The sequence below is a fragment of the Rousettus aegyptiacus genome, unplaced genomic scaffold (assembly GCF_014176215.1).
Source record: "Rousettus aegyptiacus isolate mRouAeg1 unplaced genomic scaffold, mRouAeg1.p scaffold_m13_p_6, whole genome shotgun sequence".
Lineage (NCBI taxonomy): Eukaryota > Metazoa > Chordata > Mammalia > Chiroptera > Pteropodidae > Rousettus > Rousettus aegyptiacus.
The window spans coordinates 42,263,061-42,277,316 of NW_023416309.1; the positions used below are offsets into that span (position 1 = coordinate 42,263,061).

A 14,256-nucleotide genomic window follows, 5' to 3' on the forward strand; every position below is an offset into this window, starting at 1 on the left:
CAGTTAGAATGGCTTATACATAGGGTAAGTAACCTTTCCAGTATGCCCAGGGCAAACCTAGTTTAGGCCTGTTGCTCAATATTAGTTATTAATAACACACTCTTTCATTCTCAAAGGTGTCCTGATTTGTATGATAAATTCCATGGTTACTTATTTACAAGGCTGCTGATGAGCTGCCCTCAGACTGTCCCTCCAGGCTTGTCTCTCATGGTTAATCTCTTGTTCTCATCATTATGATCTCTTAATTAAATCCTCAAATCCATCATTTTTTGATTTGACCTCACGGCCTTTGCACATGCCCTTCCTCTGCTTGAAATCCTCCTCCTTCTCTTCTTCACAAGGCTATTCTCTACTCATCCTTTAAATATTGCTATGAATTGAATTCTGTCCCCTTAATAAGACTCCCCTGAAGGAGTTTATGTCATGGATGGAAGGAAGAGTGAGTGCTGCTTTGAAGCTCGCCACACGGAATGACCCAGCAAAGACCTCAGATGTGTTCAATCCACAGGTATTTCCTGTACAACTGGAAAATGTGGTATAATGTTCCACTCTCTGAACATATAATTGTTCCAAGGTCTCTAAAAGCAATTACTTTAAACTGAGCTCTAATATAGGCATCATCTTAACTTTAACATTAGGGGGAAATATGCCAACGACTCAAAGCTACCATTTAAGAAAAGATGAAATTTAACATGTTTATAAATGTATTCTTTACCTGACAAAGGAAACATTATAACACAATAATAAAAAGAGAAAGATGATAGTTAATTTAGCTCTCATATAACTTTGGCCCTACCAAATGTTATGCCTAAAAGTAGTAACTATATTAAATGCTATGATTAAGGCCTCTACTTCCATTTTTCCTTGTTTCAGATTTTTCATGTATTTGTCCTTTGATAAAGTCCAAAAGGACAAGTAACCCAATGTAAAGAAATTATGTAAATTCCTTTAACAAGTGAAATGTAACCCAATGAAAGGAATTCTGCAGGACGCTGGAACTTACCAGAGGGCCAACTCAAATTCCGGGAGAGAAGAGTAACTAGCCAGGTAGGTGCCACAGTAACTGAACGAAAGTAAAGTGTAGTCCAGAAGAACATTGCCTAAAAAATGAAATCCATTGTAAGGATTTAATTATAGTCTATAGTTGATTTCCCTTTTCTAGTAATTTTCACATAATTAAAAAAACATATAGCTCTTGGAATAAGGTCTCTTGGCTGATTTCTAACATTATGAAAAGAAAATTAAGAGCAAAATTAAGATCCGTTTTGAAAAGATATTAGAGTTAAATTAGGACTATTAGTTCACTGTCTCTAGATGTCAATGTACAACTGAGTGTACTGCACCGTGTATATCCCAGTATGATCTGAAATGATCCAATAACCTAAAATATCCCATAAATATATAAAACACTGTAATTAGAAAAGTTATTCAAACAAATTTAAATGCCTTGGGGAGATGGAATGATTCTAGCTTACTTCCATATCTCTAAACCTTAGGCCATATCTGGCTCTTGGCTTAATATCTTCCAGTTCTTGGAGCTACTATAACAAGTTCTATTCTCATTTGCACCTGTAGTTGAAGAAATGAAATATGACTTTATAAGTCTTAGCAACAATGTGTTTAAAATGTGCTAACACAGGGATGTGTCTGCTTCTGCCTCCCTGTGTATGAGGCTCTGGTTTTCCTTCTCCTTTATCTGCTGTTCTTTACCTTTTCTTACGCCTGTCTTTTTTACATTCATGCTACTTCTGCGTATTTTTTTAGTTGTGCATTTTTAATGGCTCTCTTTTCTGCCTTTTTACCCTTCTCACTTTATTGACCATAATATAATGCTAAACTTTGTCATTTATTGAATTTATTTAGCATAGTCTGATACAAGCGTTCAATGCAAAAATAAGAAATATTTTTCTTCTGCAGAATAAAGAAAGGCCTTTATAGAATAATCTTCTATCCATTCTATATAGCAGTTCCTTCCATAACTGAGGATTATTAATTTATATTTTCTTTATATTTATTTTAAATTTTAAAAAATGCATGGTTTAAACAGACTCACAAATATAGAGGACAATCTGGTGATGGCCAGAGGGGAGGGGGTTCAGGGGGACTGGGAGAAAAGGGTGAAGGGTTAAAGAAGTATAAATTAGTAGTTGATAGATGGTTACAGGGATGGGGAGCACGGCATAGGGAATGCAGTCAGAAGTAATATAATGGCTATGTGTGGAGCCAGAGGACAGAAAGAGCAATCAGAGGGATCACTTCACAAACTACATAAATGTCTAACCAATGCACTATATACTTGAAACTAATAATAAAATAAAAAATTTTTAAATGAATGACTTTTGAATACAACAAAAAGCATAAAAAGAAAAATGTATCCTCTGTAATCCTACTACCAAATTTATTAAGTTTATTTCTGGTATTTTCTTCTGTGTTTACTTGTAAAAATACATATTTCTCCTTTAAATATAACTTTGCTTTTTATAGCTGTAATAATCATGGATTAAATATTATGTATATACATTTTTAAAAATTAAACTTTGATCACACTTTTATTCTTATTAGTTTTATTGCTGTTGTTTACATTGAGCTTTTGATAATAATTCTTTAAAAATGTGAATTTTAATGTTCACATAATATCCTTTTAAGGGATGTTTTAACTTTTTAAACCATATTCATGTTATTAGAGAAGTAGGTTGTTTCATCTTTTGCTATGATGACAGTACTTTTAACTCCTTTGCATGCAAATCTTTGACCATATATCTGATTATTTCCTTAAAAGCGAATTCTAGTTCTTGAAGCAGGTTTAACTGAGTCAGAGCAAGTAAATATCTACTTCCCAGAAAGACCATATCAATTTATACTCCTAATTTTAGGAAAAAAAGAGTGCTCCAATTTCACTGCACTCCGCCCATCAGTTATCAGGTTTAAAAAACATTGTGACCTTGATAAGCAAAAAAAAATCTTATCTTGGTTTAAATGACACTTTTAACATGAATATTTTTATGGAACATTTTTTATGTTTTAGATCATTTGCAGTTTTGTGGTGTGGTTAAGTTCCTTTTCCATTGTTCTTTTTTTTTTCTTATTGTTTCATAAATGCTCTGAAAATATTTGATCATATTTGTTCCAAATACTTTCTTCAGTTTGCCTTTTAATGTTTCATGGTATTTTTGATGTTCATAAGTTTTAAATTTGTATCAAATCAAATGTCTACCTTTCTATTTTTAATTCTTTCCTTTGTGTAAAAAGTCTTTCTTATCCTGAAATCATTTCAATTTTCTACCATATTTTCTTCTACTTTTCAATGGGTTTGTTCTTGATATTGAACTCTTCGTCTGATATATGGTTTGATGTACAGTATGAGTACCTAACTTATACTTCTGTTCAAATAGTTCTCTTATCACCACTGTTATGAGATGATATGAATAATCCATATCATCTATTTTTCTATGTGTATGGGGGGAAGTATCTTTCCTCATATACTTATCTTTGTATATTCTAGAATCAGTCCCCAGTCTTCCACTCTTTCACTGATCTGGTAATCCCTACACCAATACCTCACTCTTAGTTATAGTAGCATCATGATGTAAAAAGGGCTCTCTGCCTTGCCATCATACTCTTTCAAATGATTCCCCTTCTCTAATTTTGTCCTTTCAGATGAACTTTGGAATCATCTTATTTAAGTACTCCTGACTCTCTAATACATATGATAAACCTATGAATTACTTTCTGTAAAGAATAACAGAAATATATTTATAATAATCAGGCTTTCCATCCAGGAATTTGTCTCTATGTAAATGTTTCAAATCAGTGATTTTCGTGTAGTTTTCTTCACCGAGGTCAATCACATTTCTTCTCTGAATTATTCCTAGGTATTTAAATCTAACTACATGGATATTTATTTTGAAACCAGCATCTTTAAAAAAATTTTTTTGTTATTACTACTTTTTAATTTTAATTTTTCAATTTAGAGTTGACATCAATATTATTTTATATTAGTTTCAGGTGTATAGCACAGTGGTTAGATATTTACATAATTTACGAACTGATTCCCCCCAATTATTCTAGTATCCACCTGGCACTATACATAGCTATTACATTATTGACTATGTTCTCTATGCTGTATTTCATATCCCTGTAACTGTTTTGTAACTACCAGTGTGCACTTATTAATCCCTTTACCTTTTTCACCCAATCCTCAACTCCTCTCCTATCTGGCAATCATCAGTTTGTTCTCTGTATCTATGAGTCTGTTTTCATTTTGTTTGTTTGAAACCAGCATCTTATTGAGCACTCTTTTATTGGTCCTAGTGGACTACTGCATTACACATTATTTCCTTTCCCATAGCTATAATGTTTCTAAGTTTCAAATAGTTGCATTGGCTAGAACTTCCAGGCTGATATAAAAAAAATAATGGTATCAACAGGTATCTTTATTGACTTACTCCTAATTTTATTGTGAATACCTTTAGAGTTTCATTATTTAATATGTATGTTGGGTATTAGTTTGAATTAACTTTCAATTAGCTGGACAGGGCTATAGTCAAATTAGCAAGCGGAGGAAATTTTAAAGATGAAGGGTAGTGAGAGTACACATAGATAATTCCCAATGTATAAATGGGTTATATTTTAAAAGTTGTTGTAATCTGTGAGAACACAAATTTACCCACAAATAAAATGTTAAATTATAGTGAAGTTCCCTGGCTTGACCCAAACACTTATTTGACACATAAGTCTACTGACACATAAGTCTACAGAACTAAGACCAGGCTTAAGCTCTCCTGAGATTTCTGTCTGTGATGTGTTAAATGAGGGACTCATTAGATAGATGAAGGATCCAGTAGATGTGCAGGTCTGGGTCAGCTGTATCTAAGAATGAGTCCATAATAATTTAAATGGTAGGTAACATTGATTGACATATTACATATATGATGTATGTCATATGTTATATAATGACATATTAAATATGTTTAAATAAAATTTCATTTATTATCATCACTGTCTTAACAGTAGGTACCACCATTATCTCCATTTCATGGAAAAGGAAATTGAGGCTCAAAGACTTATCTTTAGAAGTTATACATCATCAATTCACTGGGATTTTCAACAAAGCATCATAAAAGAAAAAAAATCATTCTGAAAAAGTTTTTCAAACTGCATTTAGTGCTGTAAACGAGTCTTCTAGCACAGTGCTTCTTACGAATAATGTGCATATAAATCACCTGGGAACTCTTGTTAAAATGAAGATTCTGAATCAGTAAGTCTTGGATGGAATAGAGTTTCTGCATTTACGACAAGCAGTCTAGGTGATGCCAGTGTAGAAGGTAAGCAGACTACAGTTCAAGTGGTAAGGCTCTAACCCACTTAATTAAATCCTTTGTGATCAGCATGAGCCCTTCTTTAAAAAATGTGTATTACAAGAAGAAATCTTCCAAAGAAACCCTTCATATAGAAGAACTAGATTTGCTTACATCTTATAACAAAATTATGTTATAACAAAGTTATGGCAGAGAAAGGGTCTTACAGGATACCTTTTAATTTGGTCCTTCTGGTTAATCCAGGAAAGTTGTATATGTAGATGACAGGTTTTAGCCTCCGGTCAGAAAAAGCCACAAGTTCATAAGGAACGTTCGTTGCCACGACGCCCACGATTCCATTCATACACTGAAGTACAGTCTTTTTCTTGGTTTCAATATTAATAAATACTACAAAATTCCCACAAGAGTAGCAAATGGTGCTGTCGTTGACAAAATGAACATTCTGCTTAGGGAATCCTTGCACCCATCTTTAGGAAAAAGACATGTCACCATCAATATAATATATTTAAAATATTTCCTTTTTTTCAGAAAAGTCATCAGAATCTCTGAAACATATCTATTCTATTTTCACCCTCTTTCTGCCCAGAACAATCTCTAAGATAAAAGAACCTTTTTTTTCTGATTTCAAAGATGGTTTGAGTCCAGGAACTACAAAAAATTAAATATAGACCTAAAGTTCCACAGGTCTCAAGAGCTTTCTTGAGAGAACTTTTTCAGTGAAGGTAATTCTCTGATCAAACTTGAGAAAGTCTCAGAAGGATTTTGGGGGTCTTGTATACTTGAAAAAGAAAAAGAGAAAACAGCAGAGAAAGAAGAGAAAAAAACTTGATCTTAATAGAAAACAGGACATATTTTGCTCCTTTCTTTTATAATTAGCTTTGATTTTAACAATAAATTTTAAAAAAACAACTTAGAATCTGACAGCCTGCTTTGTGGTTTTAAGGGGAGTGGGAAAATTGTTTCTTTACAAATATGAAGCATGGGGAGCCATGTTTTCGATCTAAAAATACAGATAAAAGCAGAAAACAAAAGGAATTAAATAAACATGAATGAAAAGGTTAGAACACAAAGGGAACATACTCAAGTAAGAAATGTGTGGTGGATGTATACTAGAAGTAGAGTTTGAGATGAGGGGAGATTCTCGTTTTATTTAAATATTAAAGATATGCTTAAAGGAAGAAAGATGAGGAAGGCAAGAGAAGGGCACTGGCTTTGTAAGAAGCTTCATGGGATTGGAGAACACACTCGAGACCGGCGGAGTATGCTGTGTGGAACAGACTGCAGGTAACACTCTAGAATATGGAAAGAAAGAAATACCACCTTTATCTGTGCAGCACTTTATGCTTTTCAAAGGCCACTACAAATGCAAATAAATCCAAAGTTAGTCGTTAGGAGTAAGGAGGAAGAAACTGCCGGACCTAAACTGGCGGAAAAGAAACCGAAGACTATAAGGATGAGATAGGACTGTCGTTGGGATGGGGGTGGGGAGGGGAGGGTATATTTATAAATGGACAGAGAAAAACAGATCGCTGAGGCAACACTGAACCAGAAAGAGGAGGCAGAAATGAAGAGTGGAGGACAGCCAAGCTGGGTAGGCGAGCAAGCAGTGGGAGAAATGAAGGGGGTGGGGTGGGGGTGGGGGAGAGGACAACTTGAGATGCGGTCATTGAATAAGAGGATGGAAAGAAGAGTCTGCTGGGAGGGGTTAGGGTCTGAGGAGAAGAGGTCGAAGTTTCCAGGAGAGCAGATTTAAAGAATGGGAGTTAGAAGTGGGTAGGGAAGGGGCGAAATTCAGAGGAAGAGTTTCCGCGAAGTCAGTCGCTGGGCGGGAACGCCGCACCTCACGGACAGGGTCGCGTAGAGGTTCTCCTCTAGCTCCCGGACTTGTGCCATGGGCTGTGTTTCTCTCAGACGGCCCTGGGCAGCAAACGCTGGACCCGGCCTCTGGTCCACAGCCCTTACTCCGAGGTGTCTGGCTCCAGGCGGCCCAACCTCCACTGTTTGCACCGTAACCAGGAGACAGTAACCCCTGCGCCCCATTGGCTCTTCCCTTTCGGTCTGCTGCCTCTAGAGACGAGAGGATTGGTCTAAGCGCTGTCACGTATTGGCCAATGGGCGAATGGCGAGCGAAGAGATGGGCCAGCCCCTTGGAAAGGGTGCTGGAGTGGCCCAGCTCGCGGCAAGTACTTGCAATACTATTAATAAATATCTATAGCAAAAATTAATATTGAGTGCCGACCAAGCCAGATGTTGTTTCAAGCTCCATGCAGGAATCATTTCATTTAATCTTCAAATCTCCCAAATGCCCATTTAACAGGTGAGGAAAATGAGGATAAGGAAAGTAATTTGCTTAAGGCTATAAGGATGAGTTGGATTTAAAGCAACATCTAGTCTAAATCTAGAGCTCTGAGCCTTTAGTTACCATACTACACTTTCAAATGTACCCTCCGCTATTTAAAAGAGGTAGTTTCTAGAAGTAACCTGATCAAAAGGTCAGCAACTGGTTCTTGCTTCTTCCCTTCCCTCTCATACCCTCCCTTGTCATCTCTCCCTTTCCTTCTCTTCCCCTTCAGTCCTCTTTTCCTTTCCTTCCCCTTCCCTTCTTCAGGTGCCTTCTTCCCGTCCTGCCACTCTCTCTCCATTTCATTCACAAATATTTACTGTCTCCCTTATTATGAGAGCTCACATTGAGGTCCTCACCTAGTTGGATAGTCAGAGTCAAAGGTGGATTCTGTGCAAATAGGAACCCTCAGTGCTGGCAGGACTGCAAACTGGTACAGCCACTATGGAAAACAGTATGGAGGTTCCTCAAAAAAAACTAAGAATTGACCTACCATATGATCCAGCAATTCCTCTACTGGGTATTTACCCCAAAGACTTGAAAACACATATCCGAAAAATATTTACACACCAATGTATGTAGCAGCATTATTCACAGTGGCCAGGACGTGGAAACAACCAGAGTGTCCTACTGTAGATGATTGGCTAAAGAAGCTGTGGTACATACATACGATGGAATGTTACTGAGGCATAATGTTGTAGGAAGCGACACCTGACAGAGGAAATTAGACAGTCAGACCCCTTTGTTAGAGGAAGGAGAATTTAATGCCGGTGGAGAGGGTGGGACATTCAACAGACCCAAAGCACAATCTTTCCTTGGTTAAATTTCTTACAGCTTACATACCCTCGCAGTGTTCATGCAAGGGGCGCGTGATTCCTTTGTCTGAAGTTTCACATGTGCTTCATGATCCAATGGGGGGGGGGGAGAGCTTTGGGTAGGGGGCCGCAAGGGGGGAGGAATTTCCAGACCACTGGTCTTACAGGTCGTTTGTTTTGTAGAACCCACAACCTTGGTGTTATCAGCACCATTATAGGATTCTTGAACAGAGATGGGACCTGCTCAGTGGATTCCGATCCAAAGGCTGAGCTCTAATTGTAACATAACAAGCAGTTTTACACAGTCTTGTTATTCCTACACAGCTACAGAGATAAGAACATTAGTTGGATATCAAGTTATAAATCAACAGATGTGGATTGGAGAGTGCTTGCGGTGGGGGAGGTAGCTATGGGAAAACATGTTAGCTGGAGAGCACTGGGCAGAATGGGGGGAGAGAGCAATTTTAACCAGCTGAGTTGGTTATTTCTGCAGGCCCTTTCCTTTGCATTTTTTTCAGATTCCCCCTCTCCTCTCTCAGTACGAAGAGATGAAATACCGCCATTCATGACGATGTGGATGGACCTCGAGATAATCATGCTAAATGAATTAAGCCAGACGGAAAAAGTTGAAAATCATGTGATATTGTGGTGGCTGAAAAATTGACTCTTACTGGAAATTACTGCTTGGCTACGCCCATGGAAACATAGGCTATCACCCATAGGAACATAACATTCTAACAATAAGCTTTCTGCTTCTGTACCCCTGCTAGCACACTCGACCGGTGGGTCGACAGCTAGTGAATAGAAGGAAAATAGACCTTTGTGTTTAGACAGAATGAAGAATGGGATTTGGGGCTTAACCCTGTACCTCTACATTTTGGGGCTGCTTAATTTGGGGTCTGCATACCCCTGGCAGACCCAGCTGGCTGAATAAAGAGTGTGTTTCCTATAACTCACTGAGTTCTGGTGGTCTGTGTGTCTTTCAGGGGCTGGCAGCTACAACAATATCACTTATATATGGGACATAAACCTAAAAGCAACAAATGAACAGGACGGAGACTCATGGACATGAACTATAGGGTAGGGAGGGTAGGGAGTCGGGGAGGAGGGGGAGGGTAGATAGTTAAAGGGGGTCAAATGTAGGGAGATAGGGGGAGGGCGAAGTGGGTAAAGGGGATTAAATATATGATAGCTGAAGGAAACTGAACTTTGGGTGGTAAAAACAATAGAATATACAGATGTCAAATTATAATGTACACCTGAAAATTATATAATTGTATTAACCGATGTTACCCCAATGCACTTAATAAAAAAAAAAAAGATAGATTCTGTGCATATGTGCTGTTTTCGCTGAGGGTCAAAAGGTAAGGAGTGATGATTAGGATGCGGGGAGGGTGGGGAATGGGCAGAGGACAGTTTTGGGAAAGGTATTAAGGCAGGACATCAGATTGGATGAACTAGGAAAGGCAGTATAATTGGAGCAGAGGGAGATAAGTAGAAAATACTGAAGATAAGGCTGGAGAAGGAGCCAAGGGCCAGGTAAAGGCCAAGTTGAGAATTCTGGTATTTATCCTAAGGGCCATGGAAAGACATTACATGGTTTTAAATAGGGGAATAACATGATTAGATTTATGTTTTTAAATGATTATTCTGTCTGCAGGAAGATTATCACTTGGGTAGGGCAGTAATGAGTACAGAAATAGGACCTGTTAGGAATTGATTTTATGGCCAAACTAAAGCAGAGTTTCTCAGGCTTGACACTATTTGCATTTTGGGCTGGACAGGGGTACAACACACAAACTTCACACTGTTCAAACACAGTAAGTCTTTTGTTTCAGGGACCTGGGCCAAAAGGGGAGAAGCATTCCTCTGGGGCAGGAAAGGGACTAGTCACAATGGTAGATCTTTAGGGTTGCAGACATGCTAGAGGAATGTTGAACACTGTATCCCCCAAGAGGGATGGGACCTCTAAAGCATGAGGCCCATGGCAGGGGCACCTCTTGTGGCTCTCTGTTGGTGGCATCATGTCACATGCTTGACAATCTATATACTTAGTGAAAGATTAAATAATGTAGGAGGAAAACTTTGTAGGAGCTGATGAAAGGAGAAACAGTTTATAAGAAGAATGATAAAATACATTATAAATATAGGAATCAATTTGCATTGTGAACAAATATCACTTAAAATAGAACTTTAGGAGAGGATTAAGTACCAGGTTTTTGAAGACCATTGTTTATCATCATTACACATTTAAGACTTGAGTTTGAATAACTTCAACAAGACTTAAAATCCTCTTCAAAAGCTTCAAGTCTTATCTGTCTTAGATTCTCCATTGAAGCTTCTCCCAAAAGTTAAAATTTAAAAGCTCTAAAATCCATCAGTATATTTCACTTTATGTCCTTTCATTTGACTTTCCTTCAATTTCCTTTACTTTAAGGGTCTTTCATATTACTTGTGTTCCCTTAGACTAGAAACAAAGAAACAGTGATTTCCAAAAAATATATGTTCTGTGGCCATAAGTTTTTCCTGGGAGAAACCTGGACTGACAAGTTTATAATCTGGTGTTTCACTGTATTTTATGACAAAAGCTTAGGTCAACAAGAAAATAAGAATGAAGTGGTGAAAACATCTGAGTTCAGATTATACTCTCAGAGGCTAAGTGGTTTACAGAAAAGACCCCTGAATCTAAAAGTTCATATTCTTATTCTGTCTCTGTTTCTTACTGGGTAGGTGATAATGTGGTGACTGAAAAAAAAAAAAATGACTCTTACTGGAAAATTACTGCTTGGCTATGTCCATGGGAACATAGGCTATCACCCATAGGAACCTAACATTCTAACAATAAGCTTTCTGTTTCTTTACCCCCCCCCCCCCCGCTTACGCACCTGACCTGTGAGTTGACAGGTAATGAATAGAAGAAGGATAGACCTTTGTGTTTAGACAGAATGAAGAATGGGATTTGGGGCTTAAAACCCCTGTACCTCTACAAATCGGGACTGTTTAATTTGGGGTCTGCGTACCCCTGGCAGACCCAGCTGGCTGAATAAAGAGTATTTCCTGTAACTCACTGAGTTCCAGTGGTCCGTGTGTCTTTCGGGGGCTGGCGGCTACAACAATAACTGGAAAAGTCACTGAACCTTTATGAAATTTAACTTCATCATCTGTAAAGTGAATGTGATAATATTTTCCCTGCTTATCTTGGTAGGGTTGTTATGAGGATCAAAGGAAATAATGTATATGAAAAGGACTTTATATAAAATGTGCAATACAGACACATGGTCCTGTTACGTAGTTGCAAGTTATTTCCCTTTGTTGTTGAGCCCTGGAAGGAAGGCGATTTACATGCACACTGACAACATGCATCACATTCAGGCTGGCTACCTGGTCACAAGGCTACGCTAATTTTTTTTCTCTGAGTACATAGCATACAATTGTAGGCTAATTCTAAGAAGAACATTATCAAGTTCCCTTAAATTATTAATTAGCATGAGTGACACAAATTTATGTTCTAAAATAGTTATAAATTGGAACATATTAGTGGTATGATCTGTTTTTAAAATGAAAGAATATGAAACAAAATTTCACTATGCATCCTACATGGTAAAAGTAAATAATGTTTCAGATATCTGTGTGTGTGTTTGTATTTTTATATATCAATTGATCATTAAATAAAATGCGTTTTTCCCTTTAAAAACGTCAATAAGTACTTTGGAGGTGTTTATGAGGGAGACATAGTGTATTTCATCAAATCTAAGATAAAATGATAAGGGGAAAAAATCTACCAATAAAATGACAACAGAATCCTTTCTCATCACCAAGAATTTTTATTTTACTTATTGAAAGAACTCTTTTAAACTTAGATGTTTATCACAAAAGAACTCAAACTTATTTAGAAATATATTTTTATCCTATATTACTCTTGAGCAAATATAAAAAGGAAAATATAAGTGACATAAGCTAAGATATTACTACAGCTTCTTCATTTTCAGAACACAGCTCTTTTGAATAACTATTCAAATCAGTCATAAGCATTCATTTCCCCTACATCCCCCACGCCAGCATTGTCCTCTGTGCCCATAAGAGCATTTCATTTAATATGCAGCAAGAACACTCTCTTACTATCTCTAGGATCCTCTTCCAAGCCAATGACATCCACCCTGCAAGTCTAAGCACAATCAATAACATTATGTCAAGTGTAGGGACTGCAACCAGCCTAGTGATTTTAAGACATAGCCCAATTTTCAGAGGTGTTCAAAAGTGAAGAAATGTATAGTTTAGAGAGAGAGTACCTAGGACCTTGTACGACTTGATCTTTAATGAGCAGAATCAGTCGAGGTTAGCCCACTCAGGTTAATTATTGACAATTACAGATGCAAAAATGTGAAATACTGTGTTTTCCCCTGTGGCTAACAGCAGTATGCATCCAGATACTCACATGCTAGGCACATAACCCCAAAGGGCATGGAGATGACCCACTATAATACAGAGCAATGCTACAGTATAGTAGTTTCCTGGAACATATATTTTCTTTTCAATTTATTTCTTTGATGAATTAGTTGTTTACTTTATTAATATATCGGATCTTTCAAATGATTACAACAAAATGTTATACTAGTTATACTAATTAGAGGACAGGCCATTCCAAGTAAAAGTTCTCAAATAATACCTTGATCTGAAACTTTTAGTTTAGTCAGTCAGAGGTTTTTCCTGGCCAAGTTTAAATTTACAGGGTTAATTTCCATGATGTCATTAATGTGCTAAAAGACCTCATAAAAAGCTAATTTTCTAAAAAAGAGTTAAACAAGACCCATGTTTTAGCAAAAATATCGTCTATTTTTTTTCACTTAATATTTTCAATGACAATTAGTTAATACTTATTCTGTGTCAAGAACTGTTCTAAGTGCTTTCTATATATTTACTAATTTAATCCTTCGAACTCTGCCCCATTTTACAGATGAGGGAACTGAGACATAGAACTTTCCCACGTTCATAGGATTAATAAGCGGTTACTATAATTCATATGGTTTCATAATAAATTCCTGTCGAATTACAAATTTTTAAGTTCATATATTGAAACTCTAATCCCCAGTACCTCAAAATGTGACTTTACTTGGAAATAGGTTCATCGTAGTTGTAATTACTCCAATTAAAATGAGGTCATACTGGACTAGGGTGGATGTATTCTATAGGTGACAGTAAGGGCAGGAGGCCTTCCCGGTAGTTATATTAAGCTAGTACTGACAGAAAAAGGAAAAGTGTGTCCAGGTGGCTGGGCAACCTGTCCCTGAGCCACTGACAGGAACCTTTGGAGAGTATGTTCTGGAATGGTGAGCCAGCGCTGGGCCCAGGCCACAGGCTCTGAAGTTAGGGATGCCTTGGAGAAGAAAGGGAGCTACCTACAATCAAGTGCGTGCCACGTGAGAGCGCCCGCAGCGCGCTTCCCAGTGAGGCCCGGAAATATAAAGAGCAGGGTCAGAAGTGGGCCCGCGTGGAGGGCGGACGGGGAACCACAATCGTTAGTGGTCGGGCAATGGCCCTGAGGGTTTCTGTTGTGCATCTCGTCGCGAACGCATCTTTTGGCCAGCACGATGCACTTTGGCACCACCACCAGCTGCAGGGTTTTAAGTGCAATCCCCACAAAACCAGGAAGGCGAGCGACGGGTGGGCGTCTCGCGGCGATTTCCCGCGAGGCGTCCGAGCTGCGGGGGCTGCGCGATCCTCCTCGCAGAGGCTGGGCGCTGCAGCGGTCGGGGTGACCCGACAGCGCAGGTTCCTGGGAACC

General features: G+C 37.9%; 1 protein-coding gene across 6 annotated transcripts in view; it reads right to left on the reverse strand.

The window, feature by feature from the left end:
- The window catches only part of CFAP43 (cilia and flagella associated protein 43), a 71,960-nt gene extending 64,665 nt beyond the window's left edge, over positions 1-7,295 (reverse strand). For 4 of the 6 annotated variants that reach the window (XM_016154453.2, XM_016154457.2, XM_016154456.2 and 1 more), the window contains exons 1-3: positions 7,159-7,295; positions 5,532-5,785; positions 1,004-1,100 (exon numbers count right to left, since the gene is read on the reverse strand). In XM_016154453.2, coding sequence (XP_016009939.2) covers positions 1,004-1,100; positions 5,532-5,785; positions 7,159-7,211 — 404 coding nt within the window. In that variant the 5' untranslated portion in view covers positions 7,212-7,295. Of the gene's footprint in view, positions 1-1,003; positions 1,103-5,531; positions 5,786-7,158 lie in introns of those variants that run through there. The other 2 variants (XM_016154454.2, XM_016154455.2) reach the window with 1 other exon arrangement.
- Between the last annotated feature and the right edge of the window lie 6,961 nt (positions 7,296-14,256).